Source organism: Eupeodes corollae, chromosome 1 (assembly GCF_945859685.1).
Source record: "Eupeodes corollae chromosome 1, idEupCoro1.1, whole genome shotgun sequence".
NCBI classification, from domain to species: domain Eukaryota; kingdom Metazoa; phylum Arthropoda; class Insecta; order Diptera; family Syrphidae; genus Eupeodes; species Eupeodes corollae.
Window position 1 is genome coordinate 9,006,966 of NC_079147.1, and position 22,888 is coordinate 9,029,853.

Below are 22,888 nucleotides of genomic sequence, written 5' to 3' on the forward strand. Positions count from 1 at the left end.
TTTCCAGTTAACTTCATTCTTTGAACGTAAATTTTGGTCAAGGCAATTTGTTAGTTTTTCAAGTGCCTGTTCATAAGTACATACAAAAACTACCAAAAACAATAATGTCTAAGAAACACTCTTCAGGCAAGCTACAGGTCCACCACGATTTTTATTTTGTATTGTTAAAAAATATAAGTTATTTCTTTTCCAAATTGACAAGCAAACCATTTACAGAAATCATTAAATGGAGTTGTGCAGAAAATAAATAAATCAAAGAGTAATAAAGTTCAGCTTTCAGTTGAATGAAAAAGCATGCTCAACTGTCATTTTGATAGAAGTAGACTTGACTAAATAGTTAGGGAGATTTTTCTTGACTAACTTTTCAGTTAACTTTCCATTAAAGTTGCCTTAATTGTTTGGCGCTGGCCAATCAGAGACTAGAAACTTGCCCTACTTTCAAGTGCCCCTTATGGAGTCTGAACCTGCCCAATGTCATCAGCATATGCTAGTAATTGGGCAGTTTCAGGCGACATATGTAAGTAACTTGAAAGTAAAGCAAGTTTCTAGCATCTGATTGAAGGTAGAGGTTAGTGAAGTAAAGTTCCAAGCTTCAAATGTATGACCCTTAAAAAAGTAACTAGTTGCCTTGGTCAAAATGTACCTACGTTCAAGGAATGCAGTTGACTGCAAATGAAGGCACTTATGTTGTTTAAACCTGCCCATTGGATTGACTTTTGAAAGATAGTGCCTCAAGTGTTGACGTGGGGGCTCTGCACTATTCTTTTGAGGAAGATGTTAAAGAAATCGCATGACACCGCAACACCTTGTCTAAAGCCTTTTTTGACGTCGAAAGGTTCTGTTAAGTTGTTTCCATCCTTCTATGGAGCAGCGCGTATTCTCGATGGTCATCCGGCACGAACGGACGAGTTTGGCAGGGATGCCAAAACTAGACATGGCTCTATACAAAATGTCTCTGTACGTGATGTCATATGCGGATTCGATGTTCTTGGGTTTTTTTACAGAATATTTGATCGACTGTGCACTTTCCTGGACTAAAACCAAACTTTGGGCTTTACACGTTCACATATAGGGGCAGAGAAGATTTTGTAACCAAAGGTAATTTTTAGGGGATGATTAGATATGTATGTATGTAAGTGTTGTTTCCTTGTAGGGTTGGATTGGGTCAATTTTATGGCTTCTTCTTTGTGATGTATAGGTAGGTAAAACTATACGTATTAAAGATACTTAGAAGTCAGGACAACATAATGCTCCCATTAGAGAAGGCAAATTTCTTACACGTAATGATGGGGACAGGGACATCCGCCTAGAGTTCATTTTGCACTTTTTGGCCAAAAGTCTTTAATAAGATTTTATTACTTTATTTTGTTGTCACATTTCTTCACATGCGCTCTCGGCCAAGGTTGCATCTCCTATTTTAAGCCTGATTCAAACTTTGTCTGTTTCTATAAAAATAAACCCTCAAACCACTTACTGAATAAGTGCGTTCTAGTAATTCGATATTTTGCTAACAATTCCTAAATCATCAAAAAGAATCTGGTCGTCTTTTCATAAAAGGGAATGGATTTACGCGAAGTACATATGTGCATACGAATGAATTAATGAATGATCTTAAAAGTTGAACCATGCATATAACAAACATTTATTTAAATTACATCACCTGAGATATAAAATATTGTTAAAAATTTCTGTTCCTGTTCCCAATAAGTTCGACTTCAAGTGAATATATCTGAAACTACTTATTCATCCGATTCAAACTTTAATTTTTACTTCAAAGAACAAAAACTTGCTTCATTTGTACCTCGAATTTTAACTTTCTAAGTACATACTGCCTAATCTTGGGTTTCCAAAACATTCCCTTTGAGGGTCTAAAACTAAGTTTGGTTTGAACAATAAATATCCTTTCTCCTTTTATAATGAAGTTCATCGAGCCGATAACATCTTCCAGAAGCGCAAGCGGTTGATTTGGCCAGGAAGCACAATTTTAGAAGAACCTTGAAATTGACACGCGAGATCAGATGGTAGGGAATTTAGAATGATTAATATTTCGCTAACAAATAGAATACAAATTCTATTTGTGAGTTAAGGGATTCATATCGTTTATTTATTATTTTACTAAAATTGACATAAGCCACGTTAGGTATTTTATGATTCCAATCAATTTTGTGTAAACCTTCAAAAGGTTTGAAAAATTTGTCCATCTTACTAAATTGGCTAGTACCTAATGTTTTTGTGCAATATTTCATTGTCCTCTTACAACTTCTATTTTTAAGGGAACTGAGAAAATATATATTTATCAATACTCTTGAGATCGCAAACGGAAGTAAAAAGATTTTCCTTTATTGAATACAAAAAATCAGTTTGAGTAAACGCAGCACAAGCTTAAGGTATTTTATGATAGTAAGGGCTTAAAACTTTTCCCTTGTGTATTTATAAAAATTATTTTTAATGACAAAATCTGCTTAATGCTTTTGCAGCTGGACTTTTTGGTCCGTTCGTGCTAATCCGTAGAATCAAGATAAGAAGGTTAAGACACATTTGCCGCTGTTTTTATCGCAAACTAATAGAAGCAAACAAAGAACCCGGTTTTTAAAACAGAAGTCTTAATGACTGACGATGCCTTCTTATCAGTATGGTCTATGTAATTCTACGGATAAAAACAGATGGTAAAGTCTTCTAAATCATCCGAAATACACACAATGTTTGAGTATGATAATAAAAATATCAATTTTGTTACCTACATACATACATATGTATTAATAATGTGCTCTATAGCAAATTAATATTTCCTAAAGAAACAAATTAACTCAAACTCATACATATTTGAGATTCTATTGGAAATTTTATCCAAGCCGTTTGGATCAGATCACTTCCCCTGATTAGAATGTGCATCATAAGACGATCTTAAGGGATGCACTTTAGCATTTGTCGGCATAACCAATGAAGATCAAACGCTCATTACATTATCAAATTAAATGAGAATCGTTTGTATTTGGAAATAGATTTTGTAAAAAAAAAATCATCCATCATCACATTCATGAATGAACATTTTAAAAAACACGTCTTCACTTTCATTTGCGTTTACAAAGAAATCTTCAATGGTTTCTGGGCCGCAATTCCGTTAAACTATTTCAGTTTTACAATGTTATCCTCTATTTTCCAGCCACAGTGAAATGGAGAAAGCTTTATGCCTGGAGCCTGATAATGACGTTAGCGGCGGATCGTTTTCACGATCGTTTTTTTAACGAATTCGCGACAAAGCGAAAATAGTTCCCCCTATATTCCAGTGATTTGATAATTTTGGTGCGACTTTCCTTCGTATATTCCAGTGATTTGACATTTTTGGCTTGACAGTTTTCCACAAATTTAGTTTTGATTGAATTCGTGAAATTTGAGGTGATTTGTTCAATAAACAATATTAAATTTAAAAAATGGAATCAATTATGGTGTATATTTATTCTGAAAGGGTTGTATTTGAAATCCTTACAAACCTTACAAAAAAACCATAGCATGTAAAAGAACAAAATGTAGGTATGCTTACTTTTTTCCAGCTTTCAGGGGGTCCTAGGCTATTTAAAACTTTTTAAATATTATTCCACAGTTCTATTGATTAAGCCCGATATTCAGTGCTCCTGTTTCCCTTATTTTTCTTTATAAACTCGACAAGAACCAAAAAATGATGTCGATTTGTTTACTTGTTTTCATCTTTCCTTGAATAAATTTTAAAATTTTATTGTGGATGAATTATAAGAAAATTAAAATAAAGCTAACTCATATTTTTGTATAATAACAATTAAGAAAGAATCCACGAAATCGAACAGTGAATAATATAAACACTATTTCTCCTGTGAATCCGCCCAAAAGAACCTGTCCGATTTCAACTCGCCCACAAACATTATGGCATTACAAATTCGCCTTCGAATTCGTTAATTGGTCGAATTCAAAACGAAGAAGGCGAAAGCGAATGCAATAATTGAAAAATGGCAAACTCGTTAGCAAAATCCCATAATCAGGCCCCTGTATTAATTACCGCATTTGCAGCAATTTTACAAATTTTGCAATTATAGTTGCAACGATTGATTTTTTGCAATAAAACGCTTCTAATTGGCGGAATAAAGCAGTTAATGGATGTTTACAAATCTGTCCCATTATATCAATTTTGTTCCTTTCTAATTTTATTTCTCGAATTTTGCAAATGCCACTATTCCTGTTACTTTGTACTCTGAAACAAAATTGAGAATTTTTATTTTAAAAAATTTGTCTTCATATGTATGTCTTGGAAATATGTCGTTTTTTTTTTTGGCACCCAACATCTTCAAATAGACCAATAATTTTTCGGTTCTTTGAGTTACAGAAAATTATTAAAACGCTCCTGGCAATACAGAAGGCTGCAAGTCAAAAGTCTCCGACAAACATTTTTGTTATCAGTAGATTAATTTTTTCAAATTTTTTGATGTACCATTGGTTCCATATTATAAAAAAAAGTTATGATGGTTTTAAATTGAAAAGTATATTCAATAAAATATTAAAATGCGCCTGGCAAGGAGAAGGTTGAAACAAAAACATATTGGACACATTTTTTTTGTAATCAGGGGATGTTTTATGATATTTAAGTGTACCATTCTTATGGTACGAGTATTGTAAGAAAAAAGCTATCAGTTGAAAAATGCATTTAAAACGGAAGGCTGAGAGTTAAACGTATTAGACACACAGTCTTGCATTCAGCAGATTTTCTAATGTATCACCATGTGGTGTCGACCTTAAAATCAAAGAAAAATACAATTTTTGTATTTTTGCTCACCACCGACCACGGCTAAAAAAAGAAAAAACTACCAGACGGTTGAATTTGAAATAATGGTGCTTATATCTTTACATACTTGCATCGAGGAGATTAAACAACTATCAGTCCTAGGTATGTGCATCACAAACAACTTGTTGTGGAGTGACCACATATTTAACATCGCCAAAAATGCAGCGTCTGATCTGGCTATAACTTAAAAAGCTTTTATTCGTCCTAAACGCGAATATAACTCTCCAATAACGTACCTGAGCCTTCTGGTTAGAAATGGTAGGAGATCGTTCTCTCTCTGAAACATTTGCTTCTCTTGAACACCGCTGCAAGTTCTCATGCCTGTTATTGTTTTATCGTTATTTTTATATACAATGCTCTAATACCGTAATACCCGTACTGCTGGGAATGTCCATCAGTTAACTCTTAAGACCAATTTCGGACGTACTGTTACGAAGTACAGAGATTCTTTCTTTAGCCGCACTGCGCGAATGTGGAATTCTTTACCTGAATCAATATTTCCCACACATTACAATGTGCATTCATTCAAAACCAATGTGCATCGGTTTCTCCTTTCTAATCCTATCCTTCTTTCCTAATTCCTCGCACTGTGTTTAATCATAATAAGGGTATCCATAACCCATTTAGTGCGCGCTCAATATAAAAAAGGGCATCTTTTATGATATTTAAGTGTACCATTTTTATGGTACGAGTGTTATAAAAAAAGATATCAGGGTCTTAAGTTAAAAAATGCAATTGAAAAGGCCTAAACTGTGCCCGGCCAACAGAAGGCTGAGAGTAAAACGTATTATACACACATTATTGCAATCAGAAGATTTTCTAATGTATCACTTATGTGGTTATCATTTCGACCTTAAAATAAAAAAAAAGATACCATTTTTGTATTTTTGCTCACCCTCTACCACAACTGAAAAAGAAACTGCTAGACGGTTGGATTTAATATATTGGTGGGTATATCTTCACATTACATGCAAATGAATTTTGTTTATCACTCCACTCCCAAAATTTGCTGTCGGTTCTAGGTCTAATTGATTCAGGGCCAAATTTCGAATACTTTACAATATTCATTTTTGATTTTGACTGATATTTATGACCACGCCAACCTTACACATAAACTACGAAAATGTGGAACCTCCCTCTGAAAATATAAAACCAAGCAATACAAAAAAAAAAAGATTTAATTAAATTATTTATTTTTTTTTAAATCTATATTTTGTTCTGGTTTTACATTCCTTTATAATCAAAAACCATTAAAAAATATGTTTTATTTTATTTGTATTTTACATTATCATCTCTTTCAATATTTTGCAATATTGGTTTACGTTACACCGTGTTATACTTCCTTTTGTTTTTTTTTTGTTTTTCCTTTGTTTCATTATAAATTACATATTCGTTTTGCATTTTTATTTTTATATTCTTTGTTTTGTTTTTCTTTTAGTTTTGAATTATAATTTAAAAATTTTCATTAATAACGACCTTAAACTTCTATGGTTTGGGCGGCTTGGCGGCGCACATCAGATTTTGTTTTTTTCTTTGTTTTGTGTGGGTGAGTGGTAGCAGAATGTATTTTGTTGTTGTTTTGTTTGTTTGTTTGTTTTAGGAAATGTAATGTGTATGTGTGTGTGTGTTTGTGTAGGTGTGTTTGTGTTTGTGTAAGATCAAAAAGTATTTTTTTTTTGTTATATTTGATGCTATGTATAGGGAAATTTCAATATGTTTGTAATTGTTGTTGGAATTGTTTGCTCATTATTATTATTGGAATAGAATGAGTGAATTTCTGTTATGCACGCATCCAATCCAGGAATAACAGATGATGATGATGACGAGGATGAGGATAAACTGCTGCTGCTCGGGCGGCAGCTATTGATGTTGATCCTATCATCTCAATCTCATTGCGTTTGATATTGTGGCATTGCGGCACTGTACATCATTTGAGGTCCAAGACTACCGTTTGCGGCTGCTGCCGACGCAGCCGCAGTCACCCCTGGTACTACTGCACCTGGAACACCCCATGCGACATTTGGCTGTACCATGCGATAAGATGCTAAAATTAGATCATTTAAAGTAAGTACATCTTTTTTTGAAGTAGTATCAGTTATTAAAATGTTTTTAATATTTTAATTGTTAAAACAAAAATAAAGATTTTAAATTAAATGAAAATACGTTTAAACGAAATACCTTTAAAAAAATATATATATATAAAAAATCATCAGCTGCATTAATTATTATTAAAAAAAACATACGCAACCTAATTCTTACATTCAAGTTCTTCGGAAAAATAAATTTAAAAAACTTAACTTTTGTCAGAAGGTCACCTTTGACGATCAATTTAATATAAGGAATCTGTTTTGTATGCAAGCTCTTCTTGAATGAGAGGGCATTGATAAGCATGAGAATGAGGATATTAAAGACATGACCATGCTTAAGAACAACTTTACGGACGAAGGTCAATCGAAAGAAAACAATCCTATCCTATCTGGGTAACCAATTGGAGAAAGTTGTGATAGGAAGATTGTTTGCATTGTGGCTAACCGAATCGGAAACAAAATTTGAACAAACAATTCCTATGAAGTTATATGCTTTGTTGTTCCGTAGAACCTTCCTGGCTTAAATCGCATTGTACTGTTTTCAATTCGAATATGCAGCACAGACACTCAACTTTAGAAATTGCAACTGAAATAAAAACGAACCTCTGAGTTAAATTGGAATTCTCTTTGTTTTATTCCATAATTCCATGTACAGTCTGTTACATAAGAGCAGGGCCACTGTTACACGTAGATAAAAAAAATCAGAGAGTCTTGTTTCTTTTTTTATGACATAGAGGGCACCTCAGTCCTTCATGCTTTTTTTAAAAATGGGGAAGTCGAAGCAATTCGTTAGCAAATAGATAAATCGCTATAAAAAGGTCGGTACGTTGATGATTTTCCTGATCGCGGAAGTGCAAAAGATCCAACTTTGACTTTACCTGAAGCTGCTGTGAAATTGAAAGCAAAAGGTGTTGACATATCTTACGGAACAATTCTTAGACACTTGCTTGAACTGAAATATCGCAGTACTTTGGAAAAACCAATGTTGAGTGCAAAACACGTTGAACATTGATGAATCCTCCTTCTGGGCATTTCCGAGCATCAAACACGCCTAGACTACCTCCACCAGTAGGATGCTTCAACGGACTGTTAAACACCCCGTCAAGGTCTATGTTTGGTGTGCTTCTCAAACAAAGGTTTCGGTACTTTGTCTTATTTACCGAGAATGTAAATGCCGAAAAAATGAATAAAATATATCAAAAGGCCTTGTTTCCATCTGCTAAGGAATGGTATATCAAGAAAAATGAAAGCTGGATCCTTCAAGAGGACAACGATCCAAAATATCGGAGTCGAGCGTGTAGCGAGTGGAAGGCGCAAAACGGAGTTCTCACTTTAGATTGGAAATCTCACTCATGGGATGCAAATCCCATAGAAAATGTGTGGGCTCTGATGAATATGCAGCTTCGGAGGCGCAAGCCATGTAATTTAGATCAACTTTCTCGACAAATGCAGAAAAACTGAAAAGTATGCCCCGGCGGTACCAGGCCATAATTGACAATGCAGGAGATTGAACTTGCTACTGAGGTATTTGCATTGATTTAATGTTGGCATTGATTTAAATTTGCGAATTTTCGAAAAATCAATTGTTATTATTTAACAGGGACCACGCTCTTATGTAACTGACTGTACATCTGTTCTTTCTCCTTTAATGAGGAGCCTGATCGTCAATTTTGTGTTTATTTAAATTTAAAATGAGTTTTAGTACCTCAAAGGACATAATTGTACTAAAAAGGCAGACAATCTTTGAAACAACGAACAAATTGTACGATCTTGTAAGAAATAAGACGGAAGCTGTTAAAAGAACTGCGGATGTATTTTCTGTAGCAGAGCGAAGTGTCTGCAATTTTGTCAAGGAAAATAAAACCTAGGCCCATAATTTACCACCAAAAAAGAAAACAAAAATATAGTAAAGGGAAAGCCGACGATTTTCGGACAATAGGTTTTTACGTTAAGGGAAGTAAGTCGGAAAAAAGTGAGCTTTGAAATGGGAATATCTTATTAAATTCCATTATGGTATGGATGAAAGAAAAAAAAAGGAACAAATTATGAGACCGGTATCTCTTCAAGACCGGGCGGCAGTTTGACGTCAAAGCCTGTTGCCGTATCTCCTGCGGCAACACAGAGAAGAGAGTAGTGGCAATCTATGGACCCTCCTCTGCAGTTGGAAGCAACGAGAGTAGGAAGGTAGCGATACCTTAATCCAGTAGTGGTAGGGTTGTGAACAATGGTCCTACCACTACTAATGAGAGTACATTCAGAAATGGAAAGGGGAAACTCTCAAAAAGCCTATATAGACAAAGGCGGCAAGCTGCGAATAAAGGCCTATGATGCATCATTGGGAGCTAAAATTAAACCGCAGGAAACCGCTCGCGTGGAATGTGCTAACAGTGTTCTTGCTGCAGCAAGAACAAAAAAAAAACACTTTACGTCTAAACGCGAAAGGTCTCTTGAGGGGGCCATACCGACACCAAAACGTCCTCGTGTGCACAACACCAGCACTCCCCTCAATCCCATCAGGAAACAAGCCAGTTTCAGTGACGCACGTCACGAAGGGCAAAGTCGTGGTTGCGGTCATAGACAGGAGCCATGATGATGGCACAATATCGGCTGATCGTTCCATAAACGATGGTGGTTGGCATCAAAATCATGTCAAACTCTGGCGACCAGAGGTCTTGTGACCTATACAAGCCCGCTGTGAGCCGGTTAGGTGAAGTTTGGCCAGATGTGAAGTTCGAGGTTGTCGCTAAGAGAGATTCCTTGCAGACCTACAGCCCGCATTTGGAACCTGCTACATTCTCGAGTTGGTCAAAGTTTGTAACACATCCCTTTCGAATCATAACTGGAAGATAGCCTAGCTAGAGGAAGTGAAGGGACTTTATAGGAGTGCCATTGTGGCTCCTCTAGCCTTGACCAATGGCTTTATAAACTATGGCTTCGAATCCACTAAAAATTGAATTTATAAAACGATGAGGTTAACGCGGATAGCGGGCCTCCAACAACAACCTAAGGAGAACTCGCGGTTGGTGGGAATAGGACGTCGTCTTCTCTCCTAACAGAGGGTGGCGATGCACCTTTGCCCTCTCCAATCACGACTGCACCCTCTGAAAAAGTCGTAGACAGTCCATCCTTAATGAAGACTGAGGACGACCTAAACATTGTCCTTCTGAGCGAGGACGAACTCTTGGGTTCATCCTCAAACTCACATGAGCAGAACAAAACCGTGGTGGAGGTTGATATGTCTTATTGCTGTAGTTAGTACGGCAACATTTGGAAAACCTGATTAATGAAGATTTATCCAGTATCTCCAGCTAATCGGGTTCAAATCGTTGGACATTGCCTTTTGCAGGGAATTAGGACAAAATTGCATCAGTAACTTTTCCATTGAAAAGTTTATTTCAAATGAGCAATTCATTTTTTTGCCATATTAAGTACGATCGAGAGGTTGGAGTCTTTAAAAGTTCGTTAAATACAAGTGATACTAACGACATCTTCGCAAACGCTATTAATAACAATCGTAGTAGTTTTATGATTGTCTTTGAAAGACTTTATTTTATTTGTTATTTAGTTACAAAAAAAGTACTTAATGTCAAGAAAAAATATTTCCGTCAAAAGACGAAATCCCAATATAACTAAGCTGACATAAAGCTAACAACACTTATCACAAATTGAAAAACAATAGTGTGTTGTATGATACTATGTATTTAGACGCGAGGTCTATCTTCTTACTCAAAGTACCTTAAAACAGGTTTGGGATCGGCTAAGGTCAAAACAACGATAAGAATATTCAGAGCTTTCTGTTTGAAACTTGACTTAATTAAGTCGCACCCAAAGTTTTTCCCAAGATTTAATTGTTGATAAACGTATTTTTTGCAAGTAACTTTTTTAGTGGTGTAGTGAAAATGTGTGACGTAATGGCAGGTTGTCTATGGAGACGATAGCATGTCAAAAACGCGTGTGTTTGAATGGGCGAAGCGGTGGAAGACGATCCACGTGTCTCGCCACCTCTCGTATCGTACATGTTGATCACGTCTGACCGTCGCCTAAGCATTCGTGCATTGTCTTACGAGTTAAATATCAACAAAGAAACGGTTCGCAAGATGTTACACGAGAATTTGAACATGCGAAAGATCTGCGCAAAGATGATGGCTTAAGTTCTCGCCCATTCTCGTTCGTTGTGCAAGAGTTTTTGACAAAAAAGGCATCCCAACGTTGCCTCACACACCCTATAGCCCCGATATTGCGACTTTTTTCTATTCCCCAAAATGAAGTCGCACCACCAGCGTACAGAAGGTCCAAGAAGCTCTAACCGTGGATAACTTCGGAGGACTTCCAAGAGTGCTTCCAATCATGGGAGAAACGTTGGAATCGTTATGTGGAGTTAAAGGGAGATTATTCATTTTCTTGTTTTTTATTGACAAATTCCCGGAACTTAATTGCCACACCGCGTTAACGATGGAACTCCAAGTGATTTTAAAGGGCTGATTAGTTATTTCATGGCAGTACTGGGCAAAGAAGGAAAATTTTATTTATTATTTTTGTCTCCTCCGAAAAAGAATGTATTTTTTTAATCCCAACTATATGAAAAAAGTTTTACTTTTATAATAATTTGATTTTGTTTACTACATAATTCAATTCCGAATACCCGACTTCGGACCCTAAGAAATTATAGTCCTAGTTTTGTCAGTTTGTATTTATAGAAAATTAAAAAACACAATTATAATTTGAATAACATATGTTTCTTAACTTCGAAATTTCAAATTCCTCTTGAAATGTTGGAGTATAATGTATTTTTAACTAATCCTTTAAAATCTTATCGACCATCAAAAATCAATTGAAAAAAAAGACACACTTAAGACGCTATTCTAAAGCAATTAGGATATAATTTCGATGTTCCGACAACAATCATTATTCATTTAGCACATTATAACTAATTGTTGAGTATATTATAATTAGTTTAATAGTTAATGAGAAATTGTTGGCCAGACACCAAAAGGAAACTCCATATTTTTAGTAAAAGAATTGCGATAAGGTAACACAGTTTATCATTATAAATAACTCAAGACTTTAGAAAAAGGGAGACAGGACTTAAACTATTCCTAAGTATAATAATTAAATTTGTATTACCTCCTTGTTGAGCGCTGGCTGCATAGGCATATGGATAATATCCTTGCTGCATGTATTGAGTTTGCATTTGAGCTGGGTATCCCTGCACAAAAATAAACAAATAAATTAAAAAGTTTTTATAAAAATAAACAAATAACATACCGCTGGTGGGTACCAGTAACCCATTTGTTGGTACGCTGCCGCATATGGATATTGGGCAGCAGCTTGTGGTGTAATAACCTGACCTGGTAGTGTTGCTTGCTGCGATGGTACACCTCCAGGGCCTATAATCGCAGCACCTGTAGCATTCATTGAATTGTCACCGCCATTTTCTTTGCCCCAGAAGCATTTCACTTGATTGCCATGTACTTCGGTGTTGTGTGTGTGTTCAATAGCACGAGTCGCGGACTCTTTTGTCATAAATTTAATGAACGCATATCCCTTGTCCTTGAACACTCGTACATCTTGTATTTGACCGAATTGCATAAAATGTTTGTGCATTAGCTCATCGCTAATAACGTTCGGCGGGAATCCACCACAGTAGACTGTCGTATTTGTAGGGCTAGATTGATTGTATACATCTTCGAATGTCTGCCGACTAGCGGACTTATTTGCACCGATTTTAGTCGACTCACGGGGCGGTGGTAGTTTTCTTGTTGACCAATTCGTTCGGATCGATCGCGATCCAATCCATTGGCCATTCATTGTTTGTATCGCGGTTTCTGCTTCTGCTTTTTTAACAAATGAAACAAAAGCATATCCCTTGGACTTCATTGTTTGGGGATCGCGAACAATTCGACAGTTCGATATTTCGCCAAACGGTGCGAATGCCTCACGTAAAGTCTCTGTTTCGATTTCTGGACTAAGATCACCAACGAATATGTGATAATGTGAACTAATATCTGTCTTTGGCTGATTGCCTGGACTTGTTGCCCAATTAACCTGAAATTAAAATTAAAAAAGTTTTATTTTTGTTTGAAGATAATAGTTTTAAAGCAGCAGTATCAAAATATGCTTACAATTTTGAAGAACAAATTACGGAAACCCATTAGGAAAACAAATTTGTTGAAAAAAAATATAAAAGCTAAGCATTTAGAATTTATCCTCTCTCTACAAAGTAATTGCATATTAATTGGAACAATTATGAGATAAGCAAAAGTAGGAATTAGACTTGGTAAGCGTAAATACAGCAGGAAACCCGGAAGATATAAATACAAGAAAAACTTTCGAACAGAGTCAAGTTGCAAAAGAGAGGTAATTAATAGAACCAACCACAATTTTAAACCTAATATCAGACGGTTCACTAATAGGACAAGGACGTATGAAGAGACTGGTACGTTATTTATTGGACCTAGACCAACATTTTTTCACCTATGCGAAAGTTCACAACAAATTTTTAGGCAAAATTACATGCCACATCAAAATGGTTGTAACTAAAACATAGATATTTGATATTAGGCAGCCAAGCTTACCTCAATTAACTTATCTCTATAAGTTCGAATAGTGTGGAATGCATACTAAATTATCTTGGTTGAAGAAACACTTTCACTGTCATGAAGGGATATACTCGAAAGTGCATATAACCAAAAATACTCCAAAGACTGCTTAAGCTTAAGTATGAATAAACTTAGAAAGTTAACAGGCAATTAAACGTTATAAGCGTTGTAGATAGGGACATTCGCTGACCACATTTATATACACTCGTGAACCAAAGCACAATATTTGGGAAGTGATAAAAATACATAAGTTTATCAAAAAGATAGAGAACTAGAGGAACTTTTAAAAAATGATAACCTCATCCAATTTTAGAGTTGTATTAGACATTAGATTTTCCAGTCCTTCAACCATTGTGTAAAAGAAAAAAAACAAAAACAATGCAAACCAATACTTAAGACTAGTGCATAAGATGATGCCAAATACGGCAAATTCAAAAATGTAAGCATTTTGAATATTTACTGCAATATAAACAATAAATATTATAGGTCTGAATTACAGACTCCCAAAGGCCCAACACACAAAGACTCCCAAAGGCCCAACACAATTATCAGAATGGAATCGCATTTAAACAGATGGTTCTAAAAGTGAACACGGAATTTCGTTTGCAGAAATTGACGAATTTGATAACATAAAAAATAAAGGTCTCTTATCAGACTATACTTTCATCTTTACTGCGAAAGCTTTCGCTATTCTCAAAGCAAAATTTTTCACATGCAACAATTACCGCGCATATGTACATCTGAACGTCAACACTGAAATAATCGATCGCCTGAGAGATCAATTGATCAGAAATGAAAATTTCATATCTACAATCACATGGTTGCCAGGACATGTTAGAAAACCAGGTAAAATGCCCTCGAAGCACCACTTGTTTAATTCAAAATTTGTATTAAAAAAGATGCAACAAAAAACTTTCACATATGTAGCTTCAAAGAAAAAAGTCGGAAGGAATATCTCCATTATTATTCTCGAATAATCCCTCAAGATCAAACAAATTGTAACCCACACAAACATATGTCCAAATATACCAAGACAAGATTCGGACTAGAGCACTGAAACATCAATCACAGCCATTACATACCAAAAGATCAACAACCATTCTGCCACCTTTGTAACAATATTCCACTGGGCACAAAGCACCGCACCATTATCGATCAACATGGGTAAATTCACAAACGTCAAATTTGTTGGTAGTGATTAGTAATCATTGCTTTTTTGCAATGCTCAGCTGATGCGATGCTGAAAAGTTTTACGTTTAAAAACAACTTTTGCTTTATGATGGGTGTGATACTAATAAAAACTCTCATTGTAATTAAAATCTGGAGCCACACATTTTATCTCCTCTAAAACTTTTCTACACAATACTAACTTTGATTTTCTACCGTCAAAAAATTCACCTTATTTTAAACTGGTTTCTATTAATTCTATTCTATTGTTTAATTTGTGTAAAATAATTTCTGAAATTCATCGAATTGATTAATTTATAAACAATTTAGAATTTGATTAAATACTTTTCATTGAATTTTTCCACCATTTTTGCCCCAAATCGCGTCCGCATCAACAACTTATCAAGAAAATTCTTTATGCTTTTTTTCTTTATATTTGCGCATCAGTTTATCCAACTTTGCAATAATTTTTTCTAGTAGACATTAATAACTACGCGTTCCGTTTCTGACCACTGAATAGACCAAGGAATTAAAATACATATGTATATGCTTACTTAAAATAGGAGTGATTATTTACTATTTTTTTTATTGAGTTGCATCACTGATCAAGCAAATTGAGAAGAAAATAAAGTACCGTTATTTATTAGGTTATTTTTAGTGATGAAAAAAGTTTAATCTTGATGGACCAGATATTGGCATACGATTTGAGGAAAGAAACAGTTTTTTTTCCAAGAGGAACTTAGGTGGTGGCAGCTGTATGGTTGGGGGGCCTTCTGCGAAGGTGGTAAGATTGCGCTTACCTTCACCTCTACTAGAATGAACCGTTCTGACTACACTGTGCTTTCGACGTTTTCGTCGAGTTGAGCATGTTTTCCAGCAAGATAATGCCCTAATTCATGTAAGTCGTTAAAATTTAGATTGGTTCGCATCGAACAACATTCATTAAATGAATTTTAGCCCTCAAAATGTATGCCCATAAAAGGCTGCGAGAAGCAGTTGTGATACAATGGAACACTTTAGATGACTCCATATTAAAAAAAATCTAGTGAATAGTATGCCAAAAAGAATGTTTAGCTTGGTGGAAAAAAGAAGTAACAAAATTGCATATTAGTTTTTTGTTAAAAATTAACTAAAATAAATAAACGTAATAAACTAAATGTCTGAGAAATTCTGTACTACTTAAATAATTTCCCTGTTTAAGGACTTTACGTAAAAATTCAAATGGTGCTTGTTAATCGAGATTTTACTTCCTTCACTTATAAATAATTCGCTGGATTTTAATTTAGAAATAGAAATACATTTATTATTAGCGAAGTCTTTTTTAAAAACTATAATGGAACATATGGAGTAACTTAATGTCAATAATATATGTATATATAACTCTATAATTCGGTTGTATTTGCTGAGGAGAATCGTTCTTTTGGCAGATGACAGATGTTGTTCTTAATTAACAATTGTTTAACAAAGAAACAAAAAAGTAATCACTTTGCATTTGTTTCTGCAAGAAGGATATGCATGGAATGTAAGTTGTGCAAGATATTGGATTAGAGCTCACTTATTATGAGGTATATTGCTTAATATTACAACTTGGGCTTTGTAAAAAAAAGAAGTAATTAACATACGAACAAACATTGATTCAGTGTACAGGTGGCCAATCTTTGGGTTGGTTAAGTTTAAAAGCTTTAACTTGAGCGTACACTTATTACATCTTAATATGTATATATTCAGTTAACAAATTAGCTGATCAACAGATAATCAGCCCTATTCTGCTATCCACGTGGATCGTATATTCGATTCCCATTCAAACTGCCTTTGCATTCTGCTGTCCATCGGGTTGACTACATTATCCCAAACCAATTCGACAGCTGTTCATGTAAAAATCTTGGGAATATTGGATAAATTGTTTTTATTCATACAAAAATTAAGTTTAATTAATCCACCTAAACAGAATAATTTGGAAATGGGCAGTATTTGACTTTTTTTGTCCAATTGTAAGCAGAGGAATAAGAGAATCCTCAAACAGTGAGATTCGGTGAAATGTTAAAAAGTGTCTTCCTTCCCCCAAAAATGTTATTATTCTTTTCTTAAAAAAAAAATATTCTAAATTTAGCAATAAATTAGTTTTCACTTACATTTTGCCTAAAAAAATTAACAAACCTGACATCAAATGAAAAATTAGCTCCATTTTAAATGCGAATCTAGATTGTATAGAATGAATGCTTTCACGTGCATAGAAGAATACCGCGCAGTATTACTGACGTTAACGACATACACAGATTCACTTCGAATCAACAGCAGAATAATAATAAAAATAAACTCTGAATAAGATCGAAATGGATTCGCAATTGACTTTTCCATAAAATTCATCTTATTCAAGTTTAAGATATAAGATTTACTTTAACTAATTATTTAGAATGTCTAAATTTAGAAGAAAAAAAAATTGTAAGACAAGTGTGAGTCTTGTGTAGTTGGATTTTAGATTCGATAGTTCATGTTTAATTCTACATCTTCTTTCAAATATATCAAAATAAGCAAAAAATATTCGGTTTTTAGTTTTCTCCGCAACGCATCTTTAGGCGGAAAATTTAATTAAAATTTACAGAATTTCGGCAACGCATTGCGATGGATAAAAATTTAAGGCAGAGATGTGCAAATTAATCGATATATCGCAAATGTTATGTTTTTTCGATAATTTTTTATAAAATAAACATTTGTGTTTTAAATCATGAAAATTAAAATTGGTGAAAAAGTGTAATAAGATGCACCAATTTTTTTATTAAAAACTAGCGGGCAAAGTCCTATCCCTACATTTAAACATATGTTTTATGTTTCGATTTGAAGTGTCAAAAAAGAATGAAATACAAATTAAATTTAGGGGCCCTACTATGTAATTCGATTCTACTTTTAATTCTATTCAAAACTCATTTCTGATTCTACTTTCAAATCGTTACGCATGAAAACAGAATCGGATGCCCGTTACCAACTTGTTTTCAAAAAAATGTGTAGGTACTTTCAACGAGTATCGAGTTGTTTGACAGTTTAAAAAGAAAAACATCAAATTTTTGGACAAGAATAATTATTATAAAAATGGACATAGTTTGAATTTGGTTCAATTTGCAAAGAAATGAAGAACAGTACGAAATTGAACGCAGAAGAATAAGAGATAATTCCAAAATAATGGAGCTGAGTAGAAAGGGTTTGTACTAATATACATATACGGTAGAATATTTGAACGCATTCTTAATGAAAAATATATACTTTTGTTAAGATTTATCGTCTTCCTAAAGACGGATTTATGTCCTTACTTAACACCATATCACCCGACATGACCACTCGCAGAAGAAAAAATTCTGTTTCGATAATCATTAAGTTATCAGCAGCATTGAATTTTTTGGCAACAGAAGGTTACCAAAACCAAGTCGGTGGCGACACGAACGCTGGAATTGCACAGCAAACCATGTCGAAAAATACTAGCCAAAGTTTTGATTTCAATCGAAAGAGTCATGTGCCCGCTAATAATAAATTTTGAAATGAATGAGGAAGAGAAACGAAAGTCCAAACGCTATTTTTGGCAAAAATTACGAATTCCCGCTGTAATTGGGGTGGTAAATGGAACTCATATTCAAAATACACTTTGACAACAAAAAACTTCGCTCGCAAGCACATTTGATGTAGAGTGATTATTTTCAACTTTGCCTTGTTTTGAATTCTACTTTCCAGTTACTTAATTCCTCGTTTATTCAAAAGTTCATAAGAATATAGTTGGCACTACAAGAACTATTCGATTCTCATTGGTTCGAAAGTAGTCAAATAGATACATAGTACCAATTTTTTAATTCGAGAAATTTTATTGTAGAATCGAGTTACATAGTAGGGCCCCAGTATTATTAATAAATTTTCCAACTTATTTAGAAAATGATGGCGTAGGATGATTTTTGGAAGCCGAACGAGCTAAGGGCATGAAACAAAATATGAGATAATTGAGAAACAAAAGCAATATACATATTTATATACGAGAACTATTTAACTCGGTTTAAGTAAACTTATATTCTTAACTTATCCTAATTCTAGAATTATTTTTATGTTCTAAAATTTCTTCTAGATTCAAGAAAAACTTTTGCTTAAATAAAAATGCAAATACAAAACGTATCATCAGTCTCATAAAGCAGTTTTCGCACCAAGCAAGACTTTTCGAAGGACTTCGAAGTAAACTTTGTTTGTACAGTCCCTGGCCATATTATTAGACGCACTGCAGTATTTTATAATTATTAGATTATTCGCAATATTTTTAACTTTCAAGAATGGATGTATGGTTACATTTTTCTGCAAGATTGAGCTCCATGCCAAACAGCCCGGTCCATAAAACTTATTTGAGGGAAGAAAACATCCCTCTGTTGGACTGGCCGGGAAACAGCCCTGATATGAAAACGTGTGGGAGCTGATGAAGAGGGAAGTAGCTAAAGATGCGGTCACTTATTGAAAGAGTAATTCACAGGTAAAATCATCACCCAAAAATGCAGGAAACAGTCAAATCATGTATTGACAGTATGCCGCGCAGAATTGAGGCTCTTATTAAAGCCAAAGGAGGTTCAACAAAATTACAAAAATAACAACAAAAAAGACTGGAAATATTAATTAAAAAAAAAAAATCTTTAAATCTGTTGCTTTATTTCTATGAAGTTATTAATATTCTGTACCTAGTACCCGTGGCATGATTGTTAATGCGTTGGACTGTCATGCCAGAGGTCTTGGGTTCGATCCCTGCCTATGCCATCTTAAGTCTTTTCGCGGTTACTGCCACTTGCGAAGAATTGACAAATTCTCCAAGAGTAACTCTTGTCATGTAAAAGTGCTTTCTCAAATTAGCCGTTCGGATTCGGCATATAAACTGTAGGTCCCCTCCATTCCTGACAACATTACTCGCACACAGGAATGGTTGAGAGTTGTAAGTCACTAGGCCCTAGTTCTCAACGGACTGTTGCACCACCCAATTTATTTATTTATTTTCAGCATTACAATATTCGAAAACCTGATTAAAATAGCTTTGCATAAAATCTAAAGTGCGTCTAATAATATGGTCAGGGACTTTATCTGTCAAAAATAAAAACATTACAAGTACTAAATAGCAAAGCATCTTCAAGATTAAGAATAGAAATAAATATTTATGACCTCATGAACCTCATTACATTTATAAATTCTCGGATACACCAAACATCAATAAATAATCCAATATGTTCTGTGTACCTAGGCTACATTTCTAAACTCCAGGTACTCTTCCAATATACCGGATTTCAAATGGTCTAAACTATATTTTATGAGCTATAACTAAGGATGCAATTTTAAGAAACCATGGTACCAAGTACAAGATGTATCCATTATACTAAAATATGTTCTTCATATTTGTTTGAAACATACACGTCCAGCCTTAAAATGCCTCCCTTTTATTGTTGAACTTCTTATTTTGCATTGCTCAAATATAAACCCGGCTTTTGAATTATAGAAATGTGAATCCAAGTGCCCGGCCAGAAGGGCTGACTGTCGTTGAACTTGAAAAAGTTTGATTTGTAAAATTGGACAAAAAACAAACAATTCTAAAAATAGTTACTTCCAATCAATATTTTATTAATTACAACACTTTTTTGTAGGTATAACTTGAACAATTTTTCTTCGAAGCAAAACAAATAACTCGATTAGCGGCAAACGTTACCGAACAGTTAAGGCCTTGGAAAACAAATATTTTCTATAAATTTCATGTACCTATTTATTACTTTTTATCCTTAAATTTAAGAGTGATTGTGTGACCTTAAATGCCATCAACCTATACTAATTCTTCTTCTATTGCGGTACAAAAAAAACTCCAAATGAGTTTGCAGTGTATGCACAAACAAATTAAAAAATATATACAAATATATGAAACAGTTTTAATGACCAAAAACGTTGACCCAAAATATGAGAAAGAATAGATAGTAGAATGCAAAGTTAATTTATAATAATTGGCTACTTTTGAATAAGGAATTTAACGCACGAACAAAAATAATATAACAAATTAAAACTTACCTTTATTTCCTTTTCGAGGAATAATCGTTTATTCATAGCAGTCAATGCTGTTGCAGCCGATTGATAAGTTGTATATTCGATGAATGCATACGGATCGTTGCCGGGCTCCCGGATTATTTTACAACTTTTAACTGGTCCCATTTGTCCGAATAGGGCAACCAGAAGATCTTCAGACACCGAAGAGTCCAAATTGCCCACATACAGAGTTTTTGGGTGTGATTCGTCCATTTTTTGTTCGGAAAGCAGCAGCAGCAGTGCAAATTCGTGTCCTTTCTACTTAACTAACGTTAGGAGTTAGTGTTTAGGGTGATAGTGCTACACACTTGGGTGATAGCTTCTATTCAATTGCTTGTATGATGGACTTATAATGTTTTGCTCCTTTTGCTAAGTCATCTACTTTCTTTTGAATCTCGCGAAATAATTTCTGGTTTTTATTTTTTAATTATGATAAATTCTATATAAATTATATGTATATAAATTAAACTAGCTATAGAATGCAGCAGCGCGTCGCTGTGTTAAATATAATTAAATAAATATTTTAACAAATATTGTTCCGCGGGATTGATAATAATAATCGACGTTTTTCTTCACTAAAATAAAAAAAATTGTAAACGATGACGATGATGATAGATCACATAAAACTTTCTCAGAACGGGTTCACTGGGGAAGAGAAGAAAATAAAGAGAAATGAGTATTATTTTTCTTGCTGCTGGGTTTTCTTTGTGGATTTATTTCGCTTTTTGAGAGTTTTTGGCTCACGAAAAGGGAATAATGTGCCTTTCTGAGGGCGTAAGGGCGGATAATTAAGGGAAAAACCAAAATCAAAACCGAAACCATGCAAGAATCGATGAAAATTCACTAGAAATTTGCAGCGATCTCAGAACAGAGCAACGGATATCGAAATATCAAAGTTAGGGTCTAAGGCAAATGCTTAATGCTTTATTAAAAAAAAAGGAAAGACATTCACCAGCCAACCACCACACGACGGGCTTCTTACGTTCAATGTCGACGTCGTCGTCGGTTGTCGGTCGTAGTCGTTGTCGATTGTCGCCTCGGCCTCACTTGCTTCTTCAAGAATAAATGATGCACACTCAAAACTACTACCCAACTACGGAAACGGACTAAATTCACAATTATTGCGATTCACTTGGTAAATGAAAATGATTTTGTGGAAATGATTAATCATTTCGGCACAATTTAATCAAATAATTTTCAGTATTTTTATATTTAAAAAATAATTAAAGTTGAAAACGATAGAAAAGAAGTCACAGCTCTTGCATTTATGAGGGAAGACCAAGGCAAGAGAAGAGACACAAGACTACCACTACACTACTGTGGCACTGTGCTGTGTTGCTGTTGCTGCTTCGGTTTCGTTTATGATTATACAAATAAAATAGGCTTCTCGTTCACACTCAGGCACTTGGGGTTAATGTTTAATAAATACATAGATAGTTGTCTCTTTCAGGCATGAACAGGAACACACTATACTTGTACTGTGTGAAATTGAATTTGCCGATGATGGTTTCTTTTTTAATTTACGCGCGCGGCGGAGGAACAAGAGGAGGAAGGGTGGCTGGCGGTGATCTGCCAAAAACCAAAAAGGCGTCTAGTCTACAAAACTGCTACCACTCAGTACTCAGAAATATCAGAATAATTCTTCGACGACATGACGTGGCTAAAATTTGCATTTTTACCAATAATTACACTTAAGTTGGGTTAAATTTTATTTGTAAACAATTTATACTAACTTCTGGCAGAGATTTTTGAATATTTTAATTACTGAAGAGTCGTAAATGAATTAGTTTTATCGTCAAATAAAAATAAGAGTCGCGGCTGTCTTTAGTCTTTTTTTGTTGTAACAGTGCGTCTATGGCGAATTTTATTCTGGAACTGAGATTGATATGAGTGAGAGAGAGCAAACGGGCTAGGTATTATCAATACTGCTATCCCTAGTTGACATTCATAAAATTAAGAGGTTGTTCGGTTGAGGGCACTAGGTGGCCAATGATGATTAGCATAAGGTTATGTTTCTACTTTTTTTTTTAAATAGCATTCTTATGTCCAATTTCATAAACAAACACTAAAAACACTTTTATCTAAAAGCTTTTTAAATTTTATCAGGCCTTTAAATTTGTTCAGTTTCACCAAGCTAAAAATGCGGAATTTCC

The 22,888-nt window shown here is 34.4% G+C and overlaps 1 protein-coding gene across 4 annotated transcripts; it reads right to left on the reverse strand.

Moving 5' to 3' along the window:
* Positions 1-5,986: 5,986 nt before the first annotated feature.
* On the reverse strand, positions 5,987-22,609 carry LOC129939459 (nucleolysin TIAR). 4 transcript variants are annotated; one of them, XM_056047483.1, is made up of 5 exons: positions 22,469-22,609; positions 20,721-21,380; positions 12,163-12,942; positions 12,022-12,103; positions 5,987-6,854 (listed from the first exon to the last, which is right to left on the reverse strand). In XM_056047483.1, exons 2-5 carry the CDS (start codon positions 20,946-20,948, stop codon positions 6,700-6,702), a joined length of 1,245 nt encoding a protein of 414 aa, XP_055903458.1. In that variant the 5' UTR covers positions 20,949-21,380; positions 22,469-22,609; the 3' UTR covers positions 5,987-6,699. The 4 variants fall into 4 exon arrangements, with proteins under 4 accessions (XP_055903458.1, XP_055903455.1, XP_055903456.1 ...); XM_056047480.1 differs by having other exon boundaries at positions 5,987-6,884; XM_056047481.1 differs by lacking the exon at positions 22,469-22,609 and adding an exon at positions 21,718-22,047 and having other exon boundaries at positions 5,987-6,884.
* Positions 22,610-22,888: the final 279 nt, after the last annotated feature.

Coding starts and splice junctions, on each gene's coding strand:
- LOC129939459 (XM_056047480.1), bottom strand. CDS start 20,948: ATGGACGAATCACACCCAAAAACTCTGTATGTGGGCAATTTGGACTCT. Junction 12,943..20,720: donor TCCTCGAAAAGGAAATAAAG/GTAAGTTTTAAT, acceptor TTTTAATTTCAG/GTTAATTGGGCAACAAGTCC. Junction 12,104..12,162: donor GTTACTGGTACCCACCAGCG/GTATGTTATTTG, acceptor ATTTTTGTGCAG/GGATACCCAGCTCAAATGCA.